Below are 19,997 nucleotides of genomic sequence, written 5' to 3' on the forward strand. Positions count from 1 at the left end.
ATAGTTCTTATGCTGTGCCCATGCTAACTTTAAAGTCCTAGACTTCCTATTTACTCTCAAGTTCTGGGGTTACAGGTGTTTGTCATCATGCCTAAGCAATAAAATGATGCATGAATCTGCAGATGTTATTAGGAGTATAATTATTATCTGATTAGCATGTGTCAGAATTTCCCCTTCCTTTAGGAAAAAAGGTAACGTTAAACCTGAGAATCTGGAGGAGAAAAGACCAAATCCACTATTGTCCAGTTAAAGCAATCTATTTGGGAGTGAACCTATTGTGGCCAGCCAGCTGTCTTACCTGAAGTCAGGATTTGAGAGAGCAGTCCCTTGAGGTCCTTTTCATAGGAGAGAGACGGTATTCACAGGGACTACTGCTACACACTGTTAGAAAGATACAGGGAAAGGGAGGCACAAGGGGAAGGGTGCTCATCATGTGAATGTGGTTGCAAGTTTAGTGTAGAGCTTGAAGTCATGTTTTGCAGATTTACCTAAAGAACAGGAACTTATTCTTTTTTCTTTTAAGATTTATGTTTATTTTATGTGTGTGAGCACATTGTAGCTTCTTCAGGCACACCAGAAGAGGGCATCTGATCCAATTACAGACAGATGTGAGCCACCATGTGGTTCCTGGGAATTGAACTCAGAACCACTGGAAGAGTAGTCAGTGCTCTTAACCACTGAGCCATCTCTCCAGCCCCAGGAACTTATTCTCAATTACAAATAAAACCCTAACTTGCAAGGACTTAACATGAGACAAATACAACTTATTCTTTAATTACAAACAGCAACTTTAGACTGCACAGGACAAATGCGAACTTATTCTTAACTGTCTTAACTGCAAACAGATCCCCCAAACTGCAAGGTCTATTTTCCCTGTTTTGATCTCCCATTAACTTGAAAGGTATATTGTTCATTTTGATCTCACAGTATATATCAATTTGTATCATATATAACCATATTTTGCTTATTTGCTTATATGATGGTGGATACCTGGCTCCTTCCACACTTGACTATTGTGTATGAGGTTACTATGGATATGAAAGTAGAAACATCTCATTAAGACACTGCTTTTAGCTGGGCGGTGGTGGCACACGCCTGTAATCCCAGCACTCTGGGAGGCAGAGGAAGGAGGATTTCTGAGTTCAAGGCCAGCCTGGTCTACAGAGTGAGTTCCAGGTCAGCCAGGGCTATACAGAGAAAGACTGTCTTGAAAAAACCAAATTCAAACAAACAAACAAACAAACAAAAAACCAAAAAAAAAAAAAAAAAAAAGGACACTGCTCTCAATTCTTTTGGGCATATACCATTAGTATACCACTATTTCTATTATTATTAATACTAATTTACTTTTTAGACACAGGACCTCATGTAGCCCAACTGTTTTCTGTTTCCTATTAAGTTTCATAGAGAAAAACGCTCTGAGACTATATAGAATACCTTGCTTTAAAAAAAAAAAACATCAGTTGATTCATACCTTAATCAATTATTTAGGCTGCCAAGTGGCAGTTTTCTAGTATCACTCACTCTTCCTTCCTTCCTTCCTTCCTTCCTTCCTTCCTTCCTTCCTTCCTTCCTTCCTCCTCCTTCCTCCTCTTCCTCCTCTTCCTCTCCTCCTCTTCCTCCTCTTCCTCCTCCTTCCCCCCGCCCCCTCTTTCTCTCTCTCTCCCTCCTTGGTTTGAGACAGGGTTTCTCTGTGTAGCCCTGGCTGTCCTGGAACTCACTCTGTAGACCAGCCTGGCCTGGAACTCAGAAATCGGCCTGCCTCTGCCTCCCAAGTGCTGGGATTAAAGTCGTGCGCCACCACTGCCCGTGTCCATCTTCATTTATGTGTTGACATTTTTCTATAGGTAAGAGAGTTCTTCCCCTTTATTTATGAATATGTACTCATTTTATTCAAGTACTCTGGGGACATTTTGTTGTTCTGAGAAATTCCTATGACTGCTCAAATTTTGGGGATACGCGGTGAGCCTCTGTATTTCTTTGTCATTCACTATCAAGCTAAAGGCGAGGACAACCTGACTTCCCTAGATGGAGATCACACCTTATGGTCAACAATCTCATTTAGTCAGACTGGCGCTGTTTTTCCAAGTTCGCTGGCGCTTCCTGGATAGGAGCCACGTCGCAAACTACACATCCCAAAAGCCTCCTAGGACGACGTCATCAGGAAGCGCCGCGCGCCCCTCAGACTGTGGTTCTAGAAAGCCGGCTGTGACGGCTGCAACATGGCGGACGTGCTGAGCGTTGGGGTGAACCTGGAGGCCTTTTCGCAGGCTATTAGTGCCATCCAGGCTTTACGCTCTAGCGTGAGTAGGGTCTTCGACTGCCTTAAGGATGGCATGCGCAACAAAGAGACGCTGGAGGGCCGCGAGAAGGCCTTCATCGCTCACTTCCAGGACAACTTGCATTCCGTCAACCGGGACCTCAAGTAGGTACTGGCTGAAGGGATCGGGGTCTAGGACCCTCCTGGCACCTGTCCCGCCCGGATTCCCGCGCCAGTCTGCCCAGTCACGGGCCTCTCTTCTTTATCCGCAGTCCGCTGTCACTTTCAATTATTCCCGGGTCCTTGTCAGCCTCTCAGGGACTCCCTGTCTCCCGTCCCGTTACCTAGTATTCATTCTGTTTGCCATTTCGTCCTGGTTGTCATCTGTGGTCCTTGATTCCCGCTACAGTGGTCGAATTCTGATGAGGAAACTAGCTCTTTTCAGGAACTTCCACGTCGTTGATCTTACCAGGTCTTTTCCTTGGGCTCCATCACACCGGGCCAGCCCCCTTGCCCCCAAACACTGTCCCAGGCCCAGTTATGTACCTCTCCATCCTATGAGCTCCAATTCCCATCCTCAGAGCCTGTAATTCATCAGTTCCATCTCACCTCACTCCCAAACACTACCTGTTTCCTTTTGCCTCTGCATTTCCCCTCCAAAGCCAACCTGCTCTGCACTGCCCGTCACCATCATTTCTTTTGTTCAGCTCTTTTCTTGTGAGAGACACATCTCACATCTGTTAGGATATATAGGAGGAAGGGTTTATTTAGGTTCCGTTTCAGAGGACTCGGTCTACTACAACGGGAAAGCATGTTTGATCAGCTTAACCCTTAATAATTGGGGACTGCATATTTCCCTCACAAGACTCCTTCTTTTATGTCATTAGTGTATTAAAAATTAGCTGAGAGGACGTTTCTCAGATGCCATACATAGAAGGCACTTAGTTTTTTGAGACAGGGTTTCTCACGGTAACAGTCTTGGTTGTCCTGGAACTCTATTTTTAAACCAGGATGGCCTCAAACTTACAGAGATCTGCCTGGCTCTGCCTCCCGAGTGCTGGGATTAATGGCGTGTGCCACCACACCCAACTTGGTAGGCACTTCTTATTTGCCTGAATTTGTGTTCTCTTCCTGTCTTAGAAGTTAGAATGTAAGGACTTGGGCTTTTTACTTCTGAAATTGAACATTATCTAGTCACCTAGAACTTCTGGTCAGGTTGGGTTAAGTTTCTTCCATCTCATGTTCCTCTACAGTGCCTGGCCCCAACTCAGGGCCTCCCATGTGTCAGGCAAGTTCTTCACAACTGGGCTAACTCAGGACTCCCTCCACCACTCAATTGGTCAAGTAGCTTGGAGGAGGAGGAGTGAAGTGATGTGTGCCGTTCCTCCCCCATATTCCACCCCTCCTTAAATTACACATACACACGTTTTTGGGTGCAGTGTCAGCTTGAGGAGGACATGCCCCTCCCCCCACCTCCATTGACTCCCCCCAGGGGGGCTTCCCCCCACCCCCAAGACAGAGTTTCTCTGTATAGTTCTGGCTGTTCTGGAACTCTCTTTGTAGATCAAGCTGACTGACCTCAAACTCACAGAGATCCCCTGCCTCTGCCTCCTGGGTGCTGGGATTAAAGAAGTGTGTCACCTCTGCCCTGCTTTCTAATGAGATGTCACAGCCCTTTGTCACTTTAGAAACTTTAGTAATGTTGATATTTCTTTGTCTTATCAAATGTATAGTAGTGTCAAGAGGGTGGCTGAAGATTTGAGATTGAATGCAGCATGGGAATGGTTCACAGCGTCCCATTGGCTGCTGGGAACTGCCTCTTCAGAATGCATGATTTCCCCGTTTGCTCACTTTCCAAGCGTCTCTCTAGTTTTCTTGCTAGGCTGAAGTGTGTTTGATTGACACAGCTCCCTTGATGGTGTCTTTCCATTACATTTGTTTATTATATTTCTTCTTTGTTTTGCTAAGCTCTGCCATCTGTGAAGCACTGTGCACAAATCTATCCCAATGTGAAATGATAAATAATCATGATTTATTCAGGTACTTGCTGCTTTGCCAAATGGAGTGATCTGCACGTGGGTCCGAAAAAAATCCTGAATGAGAAGCAGTGTTAGACTCTCTACAAGATGCTCAGCCTCTCCTGCTGTGGATGAATCTGAGCTGTTACATCCCAGTTTTTAGGGAACTTACAGTATCTTTGTGCCCTTAGGTTTGTTTTGCCTCTGGAGTGGCGTGAGAGGGCTAACCAGGGCTACACAGTCTCACGCCATTCCAGAGGGAAAGCAAACCTAAGGGCACAAAGAAGCTCTAAGTTTTCTAAAAATTGGGATGTAGGCTGGGCAGTGGTGGTGCACGCCTTTAATCCCAGCACTTGGGAGGCAGGGGCAGGCAGATTTCTGAGTTCAAAACCAGCCTGGTTTACAGAGTGAGTTCCAGAACAGCCAGGGCTACACAGAGAAACCCTGTTTCAAAAAGAAAAACAACCCCCCCCCCCAAAAAAAAATATTGGGATGTAAGAGCTCAGATTCATTCACAGCAGGAGATATTTGTCTCACTGTGTATCCCTGGTTGGAGTGGAACTCCCTGTGTAGACCAGGCTGGCCTCAAATTCACATTGATATATCACACCTGACTCCCCAGTTCTGGGATTAAAAGTGTGGGCCACCATGACTGGTTTTGACAGGTATTTTTGAGATTAGAACTCCCCAGTTAGTCACTCTCTTGTTTGTCCCTAGGTTTTTGTTTTGTTTTGTTTTGTTTTTGCCTTTGCAAAACTCTTCTTGAGAGAAGTCTGATGGTGTCAGACTAAGCAGTGTGCTTGGCCTTGAGGAAGTGAAGTGGACTCAGGTTTATGTAGCTTCTCTCTTGACTTTTAGCGAACTGGAACGTTTGAGCAACCTGGTGGGCAAGCCATCTGAGAACCACCCTCTTCATAACAGTGGGCTGCTAAGCCTGGATCCCGTGCAGGACAAAACGCCGCTCTACAGCCAGCTGCTGCAAGCGTACAAATGGTCCAACAAGGTAAGGGGCTGCTGCCGGTGGAGCTGACAGCAAAACCCGGTGCTTCTCCCACAACTGCGGAGAGCGTGCGAGGCATTTTCTTTTGCATCTGCACAGGCTGTAGAGTTAGAATTCTAAGGTTTCCTGTAAGGAATCCCTAGATCAGGTATACTTAGCCTGGAGATTGACTATGAAGAGCTACTTGTAGAACCCTGGATGGTGCGTACAAGGTGCTGTGGTGTGTTACATACAGTGTGCTGGGCTGTGTGCAGTTTTGCCTGAGGAAGGTGCATCTGTTCTAGCCTTCTCAGCTTACCAGGAGGTCCCGACTCCTACAGTTTAAAGACTGGCAATGGAAAGGCTTAGCCGCTCACATTGTTTATGGTCTTGTGTTGGATTTTCTTTGTCATGCTGGGAGAGTATGTGGAGAGTGCTATGGGTTAGATTATGCTCCACTTCCAACTGAACCCATATGCTACAGAGTCTAGTTTTTACGGTGTTGAGTGGGCAGGTCCATGGGCCCTCAGGAAGGTTGGGAAAGGAAAACTGGCCAATCATGTGAATCACAGGAACCACCAGCTTACAAACCTGGAAGCAGTTTGTTCACCCGAGTCCGTTTTGTCTGTCTGTCTGCTGTGTGCTGTGTGTTTCCCTGCTGACAGGAAGTGGCACGTTTTAGGAACAGGTTTAGAAGCCTTTCTTGGACGCTCCTCCGGGTCCACCCTTTACCCTCTGCCCTGGCTCTCTCCCTCTCATCTGTCTTGGTGACAGATGAGCCTTGAGAGTTTTTATGGTGTGTGTGTGTGTTTTTTGGTTTTTTTTCCTTTGAATTTCTGTGGTAGGCTTAGTTTAGTATTCTTTGGTTTGAAGCGAGTTAGAGATTCAGAAAGATGATTGTCCCAGGCGGACTAAAAGAACTTGAACTCTGAATATATTGATTTGGCCTTTAAGACTTTCCCCTCAAACTCTGTGGTGCCAGGTGTAGAAACCTGCCCTGGTGTTGGAATTGGTCAGTACAGTGGTCAGAGATCTCCCTGGTTCAAAGCTGAGCTCGTGAGGCTCAGCTCATGTGTGTTGCTGTGTCTGTCACTCAGGTGCTTCTCGGGCCTGCTGGCTTTGGTTACTCTGAGACTCTCCTGGTAGGAGAAAGTGTAGTCCATCAGCTGCAGGTTTGTGCATCCTTATGCCTCTAGTACTCCCAGTGACTGTGTCAGGCTCTGTGTGGCAGGTGTCCTTGGGGAGGGTTAATAGGACCCATGGGTGGGAGTCTCAGCTTGGCTCACTGGAATGATTCTTCTTGGTGTTGGAGAGGGCCATTTTCCCAAAAGAAAAGAGTATTAGTCTGTTTCGTTATTGTAATGAAGTACCTCAATTAGACTAACTAAGAAGAGTGGTTTATTCAGGACTTGGTGTTGGACAGGCGCTGCATTGACTTCATACTGGTGAGGACTTTATGGAAGATACTATCATAGCAGTGGGTGAGCATGTAGGAGGGACAGATCTCATTGTCAGACAGGGGTCAGAGAGGCTGGTGTCCACTTGTGAGGACATGTCCCAATTGACCTCAGGACCTCTTATTAGGTTCTTCCTCTTAACAGATCATCACCACGTTGGGGACAAAACTGCTAACAAGTGAAGCTTGGAGGGAGGTGACAACCCCCACTTAAACATACCCGAGCAGAGCAGAAACAGTGGCAGGTGTCTGCTGCAGGTGCTGAGGCTGCAGCCCAGGGTTCTAGGCTGCCCCATGGACACTGGCTTTCTTGGGGGTGTGCCTGGGATCTGAGCATGAGTTTGCCTGGTGAGTGGGTGGAAGCAGATGCATGGTTGGACTCTTAACTGTTCCCATTTGACTCCCAGAAAATGCAAACCTATGTTTGGTTGAGGCGGTCCTGTTGTTGTGTCGCATGGGTAAGAAGCCTGAGTGCTGAGACAGAAGTGACTGGCCTTACACTGGAGTGATGGCAGTTTACGTTTGAACAAAGCTGCTTTCATAATTTAAGGAAATCAGCTTCTTTGACTATGGAAACAGGAATCCCTGGCCCTTGCTTTTGTCCCAGGGAGAGAAAGCGTGTTAAGGAAAGTAAATACGTGTATGGACCTCTGCCTCAGAGGTGCTACATGTTAAAACATTCATGGAAGCTTGTCATGTAAAAAACTATATATCTAGGTCTCTAGTCAGTGTCGGGGGCTTTGGAGGATGCCCCGACATATGGTGATGTGCGCTTATAAAGCCACAGCAGTCTCTCATTAGTCGCCTGGGTCATTGGCAGAAGAATTCAGCCTCTTGTGTTAGAACCAAGCCATTGAAGTCCACTGACCTTGTCATAGCTCCTAGCTGGACTGTGGTTTGAGGTTGTTTTTGTTTTTGTTTTTTTTCCCTGAAACTTGATGGTCCAGTTTTGCTTAAATTATCAACTTTAGAAAGCATCTCTCCGCTTTGGTCACACCTTAGAAATTCTCTTTGTAATTTTGTTCATAATTTCTTTAATTAAGAAGCCATTCAGTCTGCATGCATTTCCATGGTTTATGAAAAGGCACGGGAGACAAATACATGGTATGTGGGCCTTAAATATTTGCTCTTCTCTGGGTGGACATTACTAATCAGCTGTTGCGTTCTCTCCTGCTAAGGCTCTTTGCAGATTGGCTCTGAATTGTACAAATGTTCTATGCTGGGCAGCTCCTGCTGGGCACTTTAGGAAAGGGCTACAGGGGACCTTACCTCTGTAGCAGGACTTGCTGTCTAGTGTGGCTGTTACTCATTTCTTCCACACCTCACTGAGGGAAAGACTTAGGATTGTGGGATCCATAAAAGCAGAACGAGAAGAAGGTAGCCAGCATGAGGGTGCCTGATGTACTCTGCTCAATAAACCCAAGAAGTAGCCTTGAGGAAGAAGCCAGTGTTCTCATCTCCAGCTGTTGGTGTGCAGGAGGCCAAGCATTAATTATGTGTTTTTCTTGCTTCTGTAAATGAAAAGAGATTTTAATTGTGAAAACAGTCCATTCATCATTTTATCCAAGAAATTTAAACAGCGTGCGCAGTAACGTGTGAAGGGAGCTGGGTATCTTGCCCATGTCAGCTTTCTACACTGTTGCTGAGAACGGAAGGACCCGGGAAAAGGCTTTGACACCACCCATTATGTGGGGACTCTGTGTGCAGTTGGCCATAGAAAGGTCTCGTGCATGTCCAATGACTACTTATTTTCTTTGGGGGAGTTTCTTAAATTTTGTAAAGTCAGTTGGAGTCTTAATTACATGGTAGTTGGCATAATTGTTAGAATAACACATCCAAAGATTAATATAACGAAATGGTGTCAAATCGCTGTGGGCAGCACTTTCCCCATGCTGATTCAGAGAAAGAGCTGAGCTTCTTCCTCGGATGCACCTATAGATAATTGTTCTGCAGACGGGTGACAAGCTCTCTTGATTTGGGCAAGGAAATAATTGGCATCACTGCTGTCCCTGCTGTAAAGTAGTCAGCATAGCCTGTTGTCACTTGATATGCTTAGGCATGAGGGAGACCGAGCTTATCCTGAAGGTCCCTTTCTGAGGATTCCAACCTGTCACCAACCAGGCTTTGAATTTCAGGCATTGATGCTTTTCACTCTTGTGACAGAAGGCTGCTTTGTATAAAGCCCTCCCTGGTCACAGTGGGGTTTGATCCCAGGAGCTCATGTGCCTGAAGTTAGGAGGTCCACAGATGCTGAAGTCCCTCATGTAAAACAGTGCTGTATCTGCATGTAACTAAGTATATTGCCTTCTCCTCCTTTTTTCTGTGCATTTGTAGATGGGTTCTTGCTGTGCTGTCCAGGCATCCCCCAAGTGATCCTTCTCCCTCAGCCTCCTGAGAGGCTGGGATGTAAGCGTAAGCTATATGCCCACCTTCTCCCCGTGTGTCACATGGTTGCTGGGTCATGTGATACCGAGCACAGTGCCTTTGCTATTGTGGCTGTTACACTGTACTGTGCAGGAGGTAATGACAGGGAAAGTCTGTAGACGTCAGTATAGGAGCAGTATTTTCTACCAGGAGTTGGTTGAATTTGCAGACTCACAGATAAGAACTAGGGGAGGGCTCACCATATCTGTCTAGAAAAGCCAACCACGACTTTGCCTTTCCTTGGCGATACCTAGAGTGACAAAGATTGCAACTACTCGAGTTGGGAGAGACTGACAGAGCAAGACACTGCTCCTCCCTCTTCCTCTCCATTTTCCTGTTTTCTAACATCTTTAAGTTTTTGATTTTGTTATTGTTTCTTGCTGTAATAGCCAAAAGCCCTTGACCTTTCTTTGTAGACCAGGCTGGTCCCAAATTCACAGAGATCTATCTACCTCTGCCTCCCCAGTTCAGGGATTAAAGGTGTGTGCTGCCATATTTGGCTTAATGTTTAATTTTTGTGGGTTTTTGTTGTTTTTTTGTTTGTTTGTTTTGTTTTGTTTTGTTTTTTTCCCGAGACAGGGTTTCTCTGTGTAGTCCTGGCTGTCCTGGAACTCACTTTGTAGATTAGTCTGGCCTCGAACTCAGAAATCCACCTGCTTCTGCCTCCCAAGTGCTGGGATTAAAGGCATGCGCCACCACCGCCCAGCTTAATGTTTTAATTTTAAAAGGAAGTTTTCTTCTTGATGTGGTGGTGTATGCCTTTAATCCCAGTATTTGAAAGGCAGAGACAGGCTGATCTCTATGAGTTCTAGGCATGTCTAGTCTATATAGTGAGTTCCAGGCTGAGTGGGCTCTGTGGTAAGCCTTATCTAAGAATAAAAAATAAAATAAAAAACAACTTTGTTTTGTTGTTTTTGTCTTCCAAGAATTCAAGCTACTCCATGGTTTTAAGTTACTATGATGTTCATCTGCCACATCCATCTCAATGCCGGCGTGCGTGCGTGCGTGCGTGCGTGCGTAGCGTAGTCTCATGGGGGCCAGGTAGGCCTTCAGTACAAGCTGGCCTTGAATGTGTGATCCTCCTGGTTCCACCTCCCAAGCGTTGGCTTACCATGTCTAGGTTGACATTTCTCTTTGAAAGTGTGCTTTCTGATTTTGCATTCTGGAACTGGCAGGCTTGGGGGTTGCTTTAGAGTATTACACTGAAATTTCCTGTAGGAAGCCTGTCTTGTTTTAAGGGTAAACTGTAAATTCCAGAGGGGAGGCACCACAGAGATCTTGTTCTTTGTAGGCTGTTCCAGAACCTTGCAAGGAGCCTGATAAACAAGCAAAATAGAGATGCAATACAGACTCACCCAGTGAAGGCTTCCCGTGAGCTTACTCTGTCTGCTGAGCTCAGCAGCAGAGTGCTTGCTTAGCATCGCGTACGGAAAACAAAACAGAAGCCACCTCTGAAGGAATGGAAGGACTTTTGACTTTAAACTCATCACCTGTTGTGGCTCTCTTGCTTGCATTTTTGACCTGGTATGTCCATTTTTAGCCATTTCTGAGAGTCCAGTTGCACAGTTAGAAGAGAGGATATCCCAGGATTTGTAAGGGTCCTAACTTCCAGGAGGGTAATTTGGGAAGGTCAGACAGAGGTCAGTTGGTAGACAGTGGTAAGCGTTTCCTGGCTGAGCTTAGCAGGTTCATTTGGGAGCCATGTCACCCAGGATGCCCTTCTTAGTGGACCAGATCCACAGCCAGTGCTTAAGAGGGGACACAGTTTGCTGGAAGCCCCTTGGGGCAGACTGAGTAAGGCTGATTTGAGCTGCTAAACCTGATGCAGCTTTTCTGTGGCAGCTGTTGCTTTGACAGCATCACAGAAACTGCCTGCGAAGAACAGGGTCAACTCTACCAACCTCCAGGGGTCCCACTTTGTGAATTCTCAATAATTTTGTGTTTTGTGTATGTGTGTGTGTGTGTGTGTTTGTGTGTACTCACACTTCTAGAGGTCTGGAACTTGATGACTTGCTGGTTGGCTGGCCAGTGAGCCCCAGGGATCTGTTGCTGTGATAGAATACTGGACAGAATAGTTGGGACAGGAAAGGCTTTATTCTGCTTACTATTCCCGTCACCACCATCACTATTGAACGTTGAGTCGGGCAGTAAAGGCAGGCCTGCTTATCGTTCTCCACAGCGGTGCCTCTGACCAAGGAACTCACTTCACAGCCAGTGAAGTACAGCAGGATCCATGGAGGATGCTGCTGGCTGGCTCTCACCCTGCCTTATTCCCAGCCATCTTTTGTATACAATTCAGGATCACCTTCATAGGGCTTGTACTGCCCACAGTAGACTGGGCCTTCCTATGTGGGGGCCCTGTAAGCATGAAGGCCAACAAAGAAATGAACCACAAGAGGCAAGAAGGAAAACTTGGTTCAGACTGATTTAGTCAATGCTGGTTCAAACTTCTAGAGAGTCTGGCACCAAGGTAGTTTATTGTAAGCATTTAAACACAGTATAATTTGAAAAAAAAATTGCTTGTATAATACAATCCTGGGGTACAAGGAAGCATAATTACATCTAAACTCAGCTCACAGTGCATATGACCATGAAGATGTCTTAAGGGCCTAGGTATGGTCTCTGACTGTGAATAGTGTAGTGGTCCGCAGGCCATAAAATGTTTGTGACATCTCCCCCAAGGATGGGCTCTGTTGACTGATAAAACTACAAAGAAAGGTCTGGGGCAGGTCTGGGATAAACATTTCGGGGCTTTGGGTCTGGTCTGGCTCTATAACTAGCAAAGGTCACCAGGGCATTAACAGCATCCGCTCCCAGTCCTCTGCTTAGAAAACAGATATTTATTTCCTCCTTGGAGACGACAACCCCAAATGATTAACATTTGGTTTTCCTGATGTACTGGCTGGTTTTGTGTGTCAACTTGACACAGGCTGGAGTTATCACAGAGAAAGGAGCCTCCCTTGAGGAAATGCTTCATGAGATCCAGCTGTAAGGCAGTTTTCAATTAGTGATCAAGGGGGAGGGCCCCTTGTGGGTGGTGCCATCCCTGGACTGGTAGTCCTGGGTTCTATAAGAGAGCAAGCTGAGCAAGCCAGGGGAAGCAAGCCAGTAAGAAACATCCCTCCATGGCCTCTGCATCTGAGTTCCAGTCCTGACTTCCTTTGGTGATGAACAGCAGTGAGAAAGTGTAAGCTGAATAACTCTTTTCCTCCCCACCTTGCTTCTCGGTCGTGATGTTTGTGCAGGAATAGAGACCCTGACTAAAACACCTGGTGGTCTGTGGGAGCAAAGACCTTTGTGCTCCTAACACTCCTACATCAACTGATGATCAAGACAATCATATATAAGCTGACCTACACATAAAACAGTCTGATCTGGGCAATTCCTCAGGTGAGCCTCTCCGTTCAGGAGAATAAGCTGTGCAGATTGATACTTAGGTTAACTAAGACACTGACAGTGCAGACAGGTCCTTATGCTTTTGTGCCAAGCACTTTACTGACCCAGCCATCTTCCCACCACTACCTATCAATTTTTTCTGTTCTAGAGTCTTCCTGGCAACAAGGCCTGGCCCTGACCATTTTATATATATCTGACACCTGCACATATACATGTGCAAACCTGTGGGCATGAGTTCTTACAGATGAGATGGGTCAGACAGTTACTTAGGTATTTGTTACTGTGGGACTTGGTACTGTTCTAGGAAAGGGACTAGGAACCATTCTTACATGTGCTTTCTCCCTAACCTGGTATTCAGAGCACCTGCTCACACAGTGAACCATGCTGGCAGTGGGGGGCTGGCTGGCATCTACTGCACATTAGCCTCAGCCCTGGCACCTCCCCTTCCGTGGGAGGCAGAATAGAAAAAAGAGTAGTCAGGAAACCCTGGCATGAAGGCAGCCTGCTGGCCGGTGCTACACTTTCCTGAGGCTGGACCTGTGCAGACCTGGCTGCTTGCTCTCCAGTCAGGCTGCCTGGGTTCTGACCTAGCTCTCTGCTCACCGAGCGCCTTGTCGAAGCTGTAAACTTCTTCCTGGGTGGGGGGTGTCCTGACAGAAATGAGGTTAGAACTAAGGTTTCTATCCTAATGTCGGTGAAGTAGAAATAATGTTTGTAGAATGCCTTCCTTGGCTGTTGGTCTGGGTGTAGCTTGGTAGTAGATCATCTGTTTTAGCATGTGAGGGGCCCTGGCTTTCATGTTCTGATAGCAAAATAAAAATAAAAACTGTCCACAGCTAACTCACACATAGCAAATGTTGAATGAACGGTGGCTGTGTTCAGCACACAGTAGTGTGCATGTGTATGTGTACCTGTGGCATGCAGTAGCACTACTGTGCACTTACATGTGTAAGCTCTAGGCTGTGATCACCTTGGCTCACATCACATCCCATTACCAGAGAGCATGAGACTCACCTTCCTGTTTGTCTCTTTAGTTCCCTAAGTTGGGCGTGTTTCAGAGATGACTAGGAGTTCTGAGTAATAACTAGGGCTGGTGGTACCACGTTCACAAACAGCTTTGAGGAGACTCCCAGGATGCTCTGCCTCCCTGTCACTGCTTTCTTTCTGACAGCAGGCCTCCCACCACTGACAATGGTGTTGACTCTGAAGTTCTTTGAAGTGCCTGAGCAAGGATAGCAACCCTTCACACAAGAGTGCAAGTTAGTCTGTGGGTTAGTTCTTTCCTTGTAAAACCTTGGGTGTGATGTGAGGGATTGGGAGTTTGGCAAAGGGTTGGGAATTGTGAGGCATGCCAGCAGGGAGAGCCTCCTCAGAAGAAGCCACAGAGAGGGAGGAGAAGGCCACAGGGAAGGGCGCAGGCAGGTATGCTCAGTGACTATAGAGGATTCATCTTTCCTGGAAGTTCCGTAAGATGTCTGTCACAGGATTTGGAATTGTGACTGCTCCCAGGGTCTTCAGCTGCAGGAATGCTGAGGGCCCACTTGTTTGAACACAGAGGCTGATTTGGAAAGATTATGTCCAATTTGTCACTAGCATTTATGACCAGTGGAGTTGTGTGCCCTCCTAGGCAACTGCTGGTTCAGAGTTGTCACCAGAGTAAGAGAAACTCATCTGTGGTGACTAGGTGGTGAGCCATCTCATGGTTCCGATGGTCTTCCCTTGGCTGCTTGAAAGGTTGGGCTGGGTGTGCTCTGAAGGTTTCCTCCGCCCTGTCTGGAAAGGCTCAGTGGCATTGATGCATGCAGTGGGTAGGGAGGAAAAGCCTCCTGAGGGCTGGAGAGGATCTCTCCTGTTGGTCACTTGTTTAGGAAACTTCTGAAGCACTCAGAACTGTGTCCGTGCTCCAAGTGTCTGACTGTGGCAACCCTTGAGGGCTCAGTGGAAAATTACCCCAGCAAGCTTCTTCAGTGCTTTGGCTCTTGCAGTGTGCCTGTATAAATGCCAATAAGAGTCAGGTGATACCCCATACTGTAAATGATTTTTAGCCCAAGGCCAGTCCACAGTTTAACATTCTGATTAGTTGTAGTTTGTGAAAACAGTTACTTGTTAGAGTCAGTGTGCTACTACTCCCCGTGGTTTCTGTGACTTGGAGGGCTGGCCTACCCATGGGCAGCTGCAGCCTTGTATCAGGCCTGTGGTTTTCTTCCATTTACCCTGCCTCACACGTTTGTTTTTGCAGTGCTGGGAGGGATGGAACCTGGGGCCTTACTGCATGCTGCTCCAGCAGTCTCTCCTGAGCTGCGTCCCCAGCTCTGCTAGACTTTCTGGACTGGGCTCTTCACCCCATCTTGGCCACCCTCGCTCTGGCTGCTGCTACTCAGTTTTCTCACAGGCTTCTCCTGTCTAGTGAACTTCTATCTTCCGATTGCAAGGCATGTTATCTGCCACTTTCCAGCGATCCCCATCTCTTTGTGCAGAGCATTCTAGCACCAGTGTGCATGAATCTCACTGTGTTACCCCGCCTCAGTTTCTATGAAATGGTCCTGGCAGTCCTGCCTGTTACTATTGCCATGATGATGACTTGTGGTATGTGGCACAGGTTGAGTCTGCTTCTATCCATGGTCTCCAGGTGGGCCTTGGCATGGCCTGGCACACACTGGTTCCCTAATATCCTCTGTAGTCCTTCCTGCAGAATATAAAATAAAAAGGTTTTATTATGGGAAATTTCAAGAGACATAGAAATAAGAATTATGAAACTCTTGTCATAGTTAGCTTCAGTTGACAATTTGACCTACCTGGAAAGGAAAAGGGAACTTTAATTGAACACTGCCTCCATCATATCGGTCTGAGGGCATGACTGTGGAGCTTTTTGCTTTTTTTTTTTTGTATTAATAATTGATCTATGAGTGCCTAGCCCACTGTGGGCAGTAGCATTCCTAGGTAGGTGGGCCTGGGCTATATACAAAAGGTAGTTGAAGCTGGCCATGGTGGTCGGTTCATGCCTTTAATCCTAGCACTTGTAAGGCAGAGGCAGATGGATCTCTTACTTCAAGGTCACCTTGGTCTACAAATCAGGTTCTATGAGAGTCCTGAATACATAGAGAAACCCTATCTTCAAACAAACAAACTAACTAGCTAACTGACTGACTAAGGTAGTTGAGCAACCTAGAGGAAGCAGGGCCAGAAGTAGCCTTTGTCTGTGGTTTCTGCTTCAGGCTCCTGTCTTGAGTTCCTGCTTAGATGATGAACATAACCTGAAAGTCAAATAAAGGCTCCCTTCCCAAGTTGCTTTTAGTAGGTATTTTAGCACAGCAGCAGAAAAAGCATACTAGAATAATCTGTATGCCTAGCTTGATCATTTCAGGACCTTCTACAGTCCTGTTTTATTCACCTCTCCCTGAGTGCTTTTCTTTTCAGTGAAGGGGTAGGCCTGGACACAATTTCCTAGTTTTCCCTGCCTTTTGAATGTTAGAATTACTAACATGCACCATGCCCCAGCAGGACTGGAGTGTTTAAAGCAAGACCAGACACAGTGTCCCATGGTGTGCACATTCTGCAATGCCCAGCTCTGGGTTCGAGCTTGCCTGCCTCTCTTTGGCCACTTTGATCTTCTGAAATGAATGCAGTCTCCCCAGGGCCTTTGCACATGCTCCTCCATCTCACGCCTCATCTCTTCCCATGGAAAAGTCTTAGGCACCTCAGTTTCTCTTGCTGCTCCTTTCTGAAAGCCTGCTATGAATCCAGTAGGTGCCCCCTTTTGTCCACTGCTGCTTTTATCCCACTCTGGTGGCTTAACCACCTGTTTGATCATAAGACAAAGCCGGGTTCTGCTTTGGGCAGTTGCTGAAGCCCTTAGGGCCTAGTGTGCTGGACTATCAGTGGACTGATCGATCTCCCAGAGCTGTTCTGATCTCTGTCTGCTGTGCAGTTTCCAGTGTCTCCACCCCAGTCCAGGGCTCAGTGACATTTCAAGTACTTGTTGCTGTTGGCTCCCACTCTTGAGTGTAGGAACCAAGTTAAACTCAAGCCCACCCTGCTCTCTCCCTTTAGACTGTATCTTTCCCTCACCTTGACCTTTTGCTGATTTCCTTGTGCTCATTAGAGACGAGCTGTGTGCATGGAGGAGGTGTGCATGTGGGAGCAAGCACCTTCTCCACCCCTCTCATGCCATTCCTGCCCTCGGGGCTCCTCCAGGCTTCCTGAGGCTGGGCTCAGGGTTCTGCCAGATTGGGGAGGTGAGGTACGCCTGGTTTTGCCCCATGCTCACTGCGCTATCCTTTGGCTCTGGGTCTTGCACTTGACCTTTCTCCCAATGTGGGCATTCCTTTGCTGCAGTTACTCATTTATTTGGGAGGCACAGCTCACTGCAGTGCCCGGGGCTTGGGGAGGCTTGTTGCTGGGGGTTCAGTTCCTACCATTGCTGGCCAGCACTGGCCGGTGCTGGGCTGGGCTTCTTCTTGCTGACTTGACACTAAATAGAACTGATTAGCAGGCTTTGGCAAACTGGAAGCTAAAGCCATGACTGTGCTGAGCTGCTGACCACCCCTCTGCCTGGGATGCCTGTGGCTTCGTGCATATACCCCTCACTCTTGTCCTGTAGAGGTGAAGCAGTTTTAGTTTCACATGTCCTTGTCCTTTAGCCTTCATGTGGCTGCTCTGATCACACTGTATCATGGGATGTCCAGTTGTGCCCCTTTCTCCAGGGTTAGAAGTGTGGGTCACCTTTGGATACCTAGCATCCAATAGACACTTGATGACTGAGCCTTACCCTGATGTATTTTCAAGAAAACTCAGGGACTATGCTTCTTCAGTGGAGCATGAGACCTCAGGGGCTCAGCGGTCAAGTATATCGTTCCTCATCTTACAGAAAGTAACTTGCCTATGGCAGTGTGCTAACCCTCTTAGTGAGACTGGCAGGGGAGGCTGATATTTGGAAGAGCTGAGTTGCTTCTCACTGCTGAGGCTGTTTTCCCTGTAGGTAATGTGGGAGCAGTGGTCCAGCCTAGGCTTGGGTGTGGTCAGGATTGCCTTGACTGTCATGGGTAGAACAGCCACAGACCCCACCTCACTAGAGAGGCAGCAGCTCTCTATTGCAGTGAGCTGCAGATACATTAAGTTGAGGGTCTTAGCAAGTAACTGACCTCTGTACTGGGACTCTCCTGAAGGAGTGACACATGACATCTAAAGTTGTTTCTTGGCTTCCATAGGTATGTACACACACACACACACACACACACACACACAGTGTGACAAATACTATCAGCATAAATGTAAAAAAACCTTACATCCCAAACAAAACTGTAAATGTAGCCATGGCCCCTGTTCCTGTTCCATCAATGCATCCCTTCTGGCTCCCACTGGGCGGCCTAAGACCCTGCTGTAGCCTCAGGATAGAGCAGCAGAGTATGCTGCAGTAAGATGGCCTCGGCTTCTTGGGCCTGCCTTCCTCTCTCTATTGAGAATTTACTTCCAGAGTTGGGGCTCACCCTGTGTCCACCCAGGCTGCTTTGCACCCATTTTCTCTTTTTATCTAAAATGCCTCTTAATGCTACAGGAATGGTTGTGTGTCAGAATGGGTCTGGTGTTGTCATTTAGTTGATGAGGATGGCCACAGTATCAACAGCTGTTAGGAGAAGTGACACTTTAGTATATTTTTCTCTGGAAAAAGGAATGTTTCAAAATGCTGAAGTTGGAATCTCGAGCAATACATGATTGGCAGAGTGCATGACACTCAGCAAGCACCAAATGAAGGCTTCAGGAGCAGGGGCATGCACCCCCCACCCCACCCCCCAGCAGTGTGCAGGGCTTTCCCCACATGTTCTCCTGGCCGGTAGCAGAAGAAGACCTCCCGGAGCTGGACGTAGTGTTGCAAGATCATGCCCTACAGTCTGGCTTCATGGCAGAGACCTGATTCCTCCTCATACCATGTATATTCTTACACTAATCAAGTGATGGCAAAAAAGAAAAAAAAAAAAAACAAAACCAGTAGAGAACAATATTTTAACTGCTTTTGTCAGTGGTTTTTTACCTTGAAAATGGACTTCGTTTCTAGTTCCTCAGGTAGCCCAGCAAGGCGAGCAAGTTCAACGGGTGACCCAGGGTAGGCTGTGTGGTGCTGACCAGCTTCCACATCTTTAAGTAGGGGCATCATGGTTCTTACTGTGTCAGGGCCTGGTGATGATTCCAGGAGCTAACACTGGTAAAGAATGGGATGTGAGCTCTTACCAGTGCAGTGATGAGAGAGGAGTTCCTGGATGTCCATGCTAAGAGTGTTGACCTGTGTTACCCACAGTAGGAGCAAGGAGGTAGGCCGTGGGAAATCAGGTGTCCCAGGAACACCATATGACAGACAGGCTGTGTTGGCCACCGTATATTAACAGCTGTTTCTGGAGGATTTATTTCCGTCAGTCATGTGCTTGCAAATGGCTGTGAGTGTGCTGGCTGTAATGGATCTTGTGTTTAAAGTTTCTATTGTCACGGCTCAGCAGGGCCCTCCCTGGGTCTGCCCCTCAGATTGCCTCTCAGGTTCCAGAAGTACTGCGTTTCTTCCACCCATTAGCTGTCAGCTCTGATTTGGGGACTGTGAGACATGGCCTCGGAGCGGCTGGCAGATTGGCCTTAGGAGATGCTAGGCACTGGAGTTTGCCAGCACAATTTGTACTTTGATTAATTTATTTAATCTAACTATCTTGTATCAACCTGCAAGGATAATTATGCACAAATTACTGTTTAAACTGGAAGCTTGTCTCCCCTCCCGAGCCCCATGCTGGCCCATGGTCTTTGTGAGAGTGTTTCTTATTCTTTCGTCCTCCCCAAGACACTGGACTCTCCGAAGTGAATACTCTAGTTTGAGTTAAAAGCTTTTGAGAAAAGCAAAGCACTGGTTTGGATTCTGATCCCGTTTGTCATATCTCTCGGGCAGAGAACTGGCTCTTTTATCTTTGTCTGTGAGTTCAATTCCATTTTCTCTCAGCAGTAAGGTTTTGTAGCTGGCTGCTGCTGCTTCAATATTTGAGTCAAGTGGGATTTTCAGAATGGGGCTGGAGCAGGTTCCTATGTTCTTTGTGAGCATGGGGAGGGGCTGTGAGTAGCACGTGGGGGGTACCCACAAAGTTGGTTCTGTCTTATTGACTGCTTTTGCTGATTATAAGGCATGCCGTTCTTTTCTGTGCTGCTGTGAAACCACCAGAGAAAGCAAAACACTGTCAGATAATTCTCAGACCCCTGATGGTGGGAGACATCGCGATGTCAGGTTTTAGGATAAGTGAATTATGACTTATTGATGATGGGGGTTGGCTATGCAATCTTAGCTTTTCAGGCAGTTTCACTGAAACTGTGAAGATGTAGGCATTTTTGCTGTTGTTCTTCAGTGACCTTCAGTTGAACTCCCAGATTACAGAGAAAAGAGCAATGAGCCTTGCTTTTGAAGGTAGGAAGAGGGAGACCAGTTCTTCCTCCCCACCC

General features: G+C 47.0%; 1 protein-coding gene across 2 annotated transcripts in view; it reads left to right on the top strand.

The window, feature by feature from the left end:
* Positions 1–2,197: 2,197 nt before the first annotated feature.
* Med27 (mediator complex subunit 27) overlaps positions 2,198–19,997 on the top strand; it is a 177,058-nt gene continuing 159,258 nt past the window's right edge. For both annotated transcript variants that reach the window (XM_052182015.1, XM_052182016.1), the window contains exons 1-2: positions 2,198–2,425; positions 5,137–5,281. In XM_052182015.1, the coding sequence (XP_052037975.1) occupies positions 2,223–2,425; positions 5,137–5,281 (348 nt within the window). In that variant the 5' untranslated portion in view covers positions 2,198–2,222. The remainder of the gene's footprint in view (positions 2,426–5,136; positions 5,282–19,997) is intronic.

Source organism: Apodemus sylvaticus, chromosome 5, assembly GCF_947179515.1.
Source record: "Apodemus sylvaticus chromosome 5, mApoSyl1.1, whole genome shotgun sequence".
Classification (NCBI taxonomy): domain Eukaryota; kingdom Metazoa; phylum Chordata; class Mammalia; order Rodentia; family Muridae; genus Apodemus; species Apodemus sylvaticus.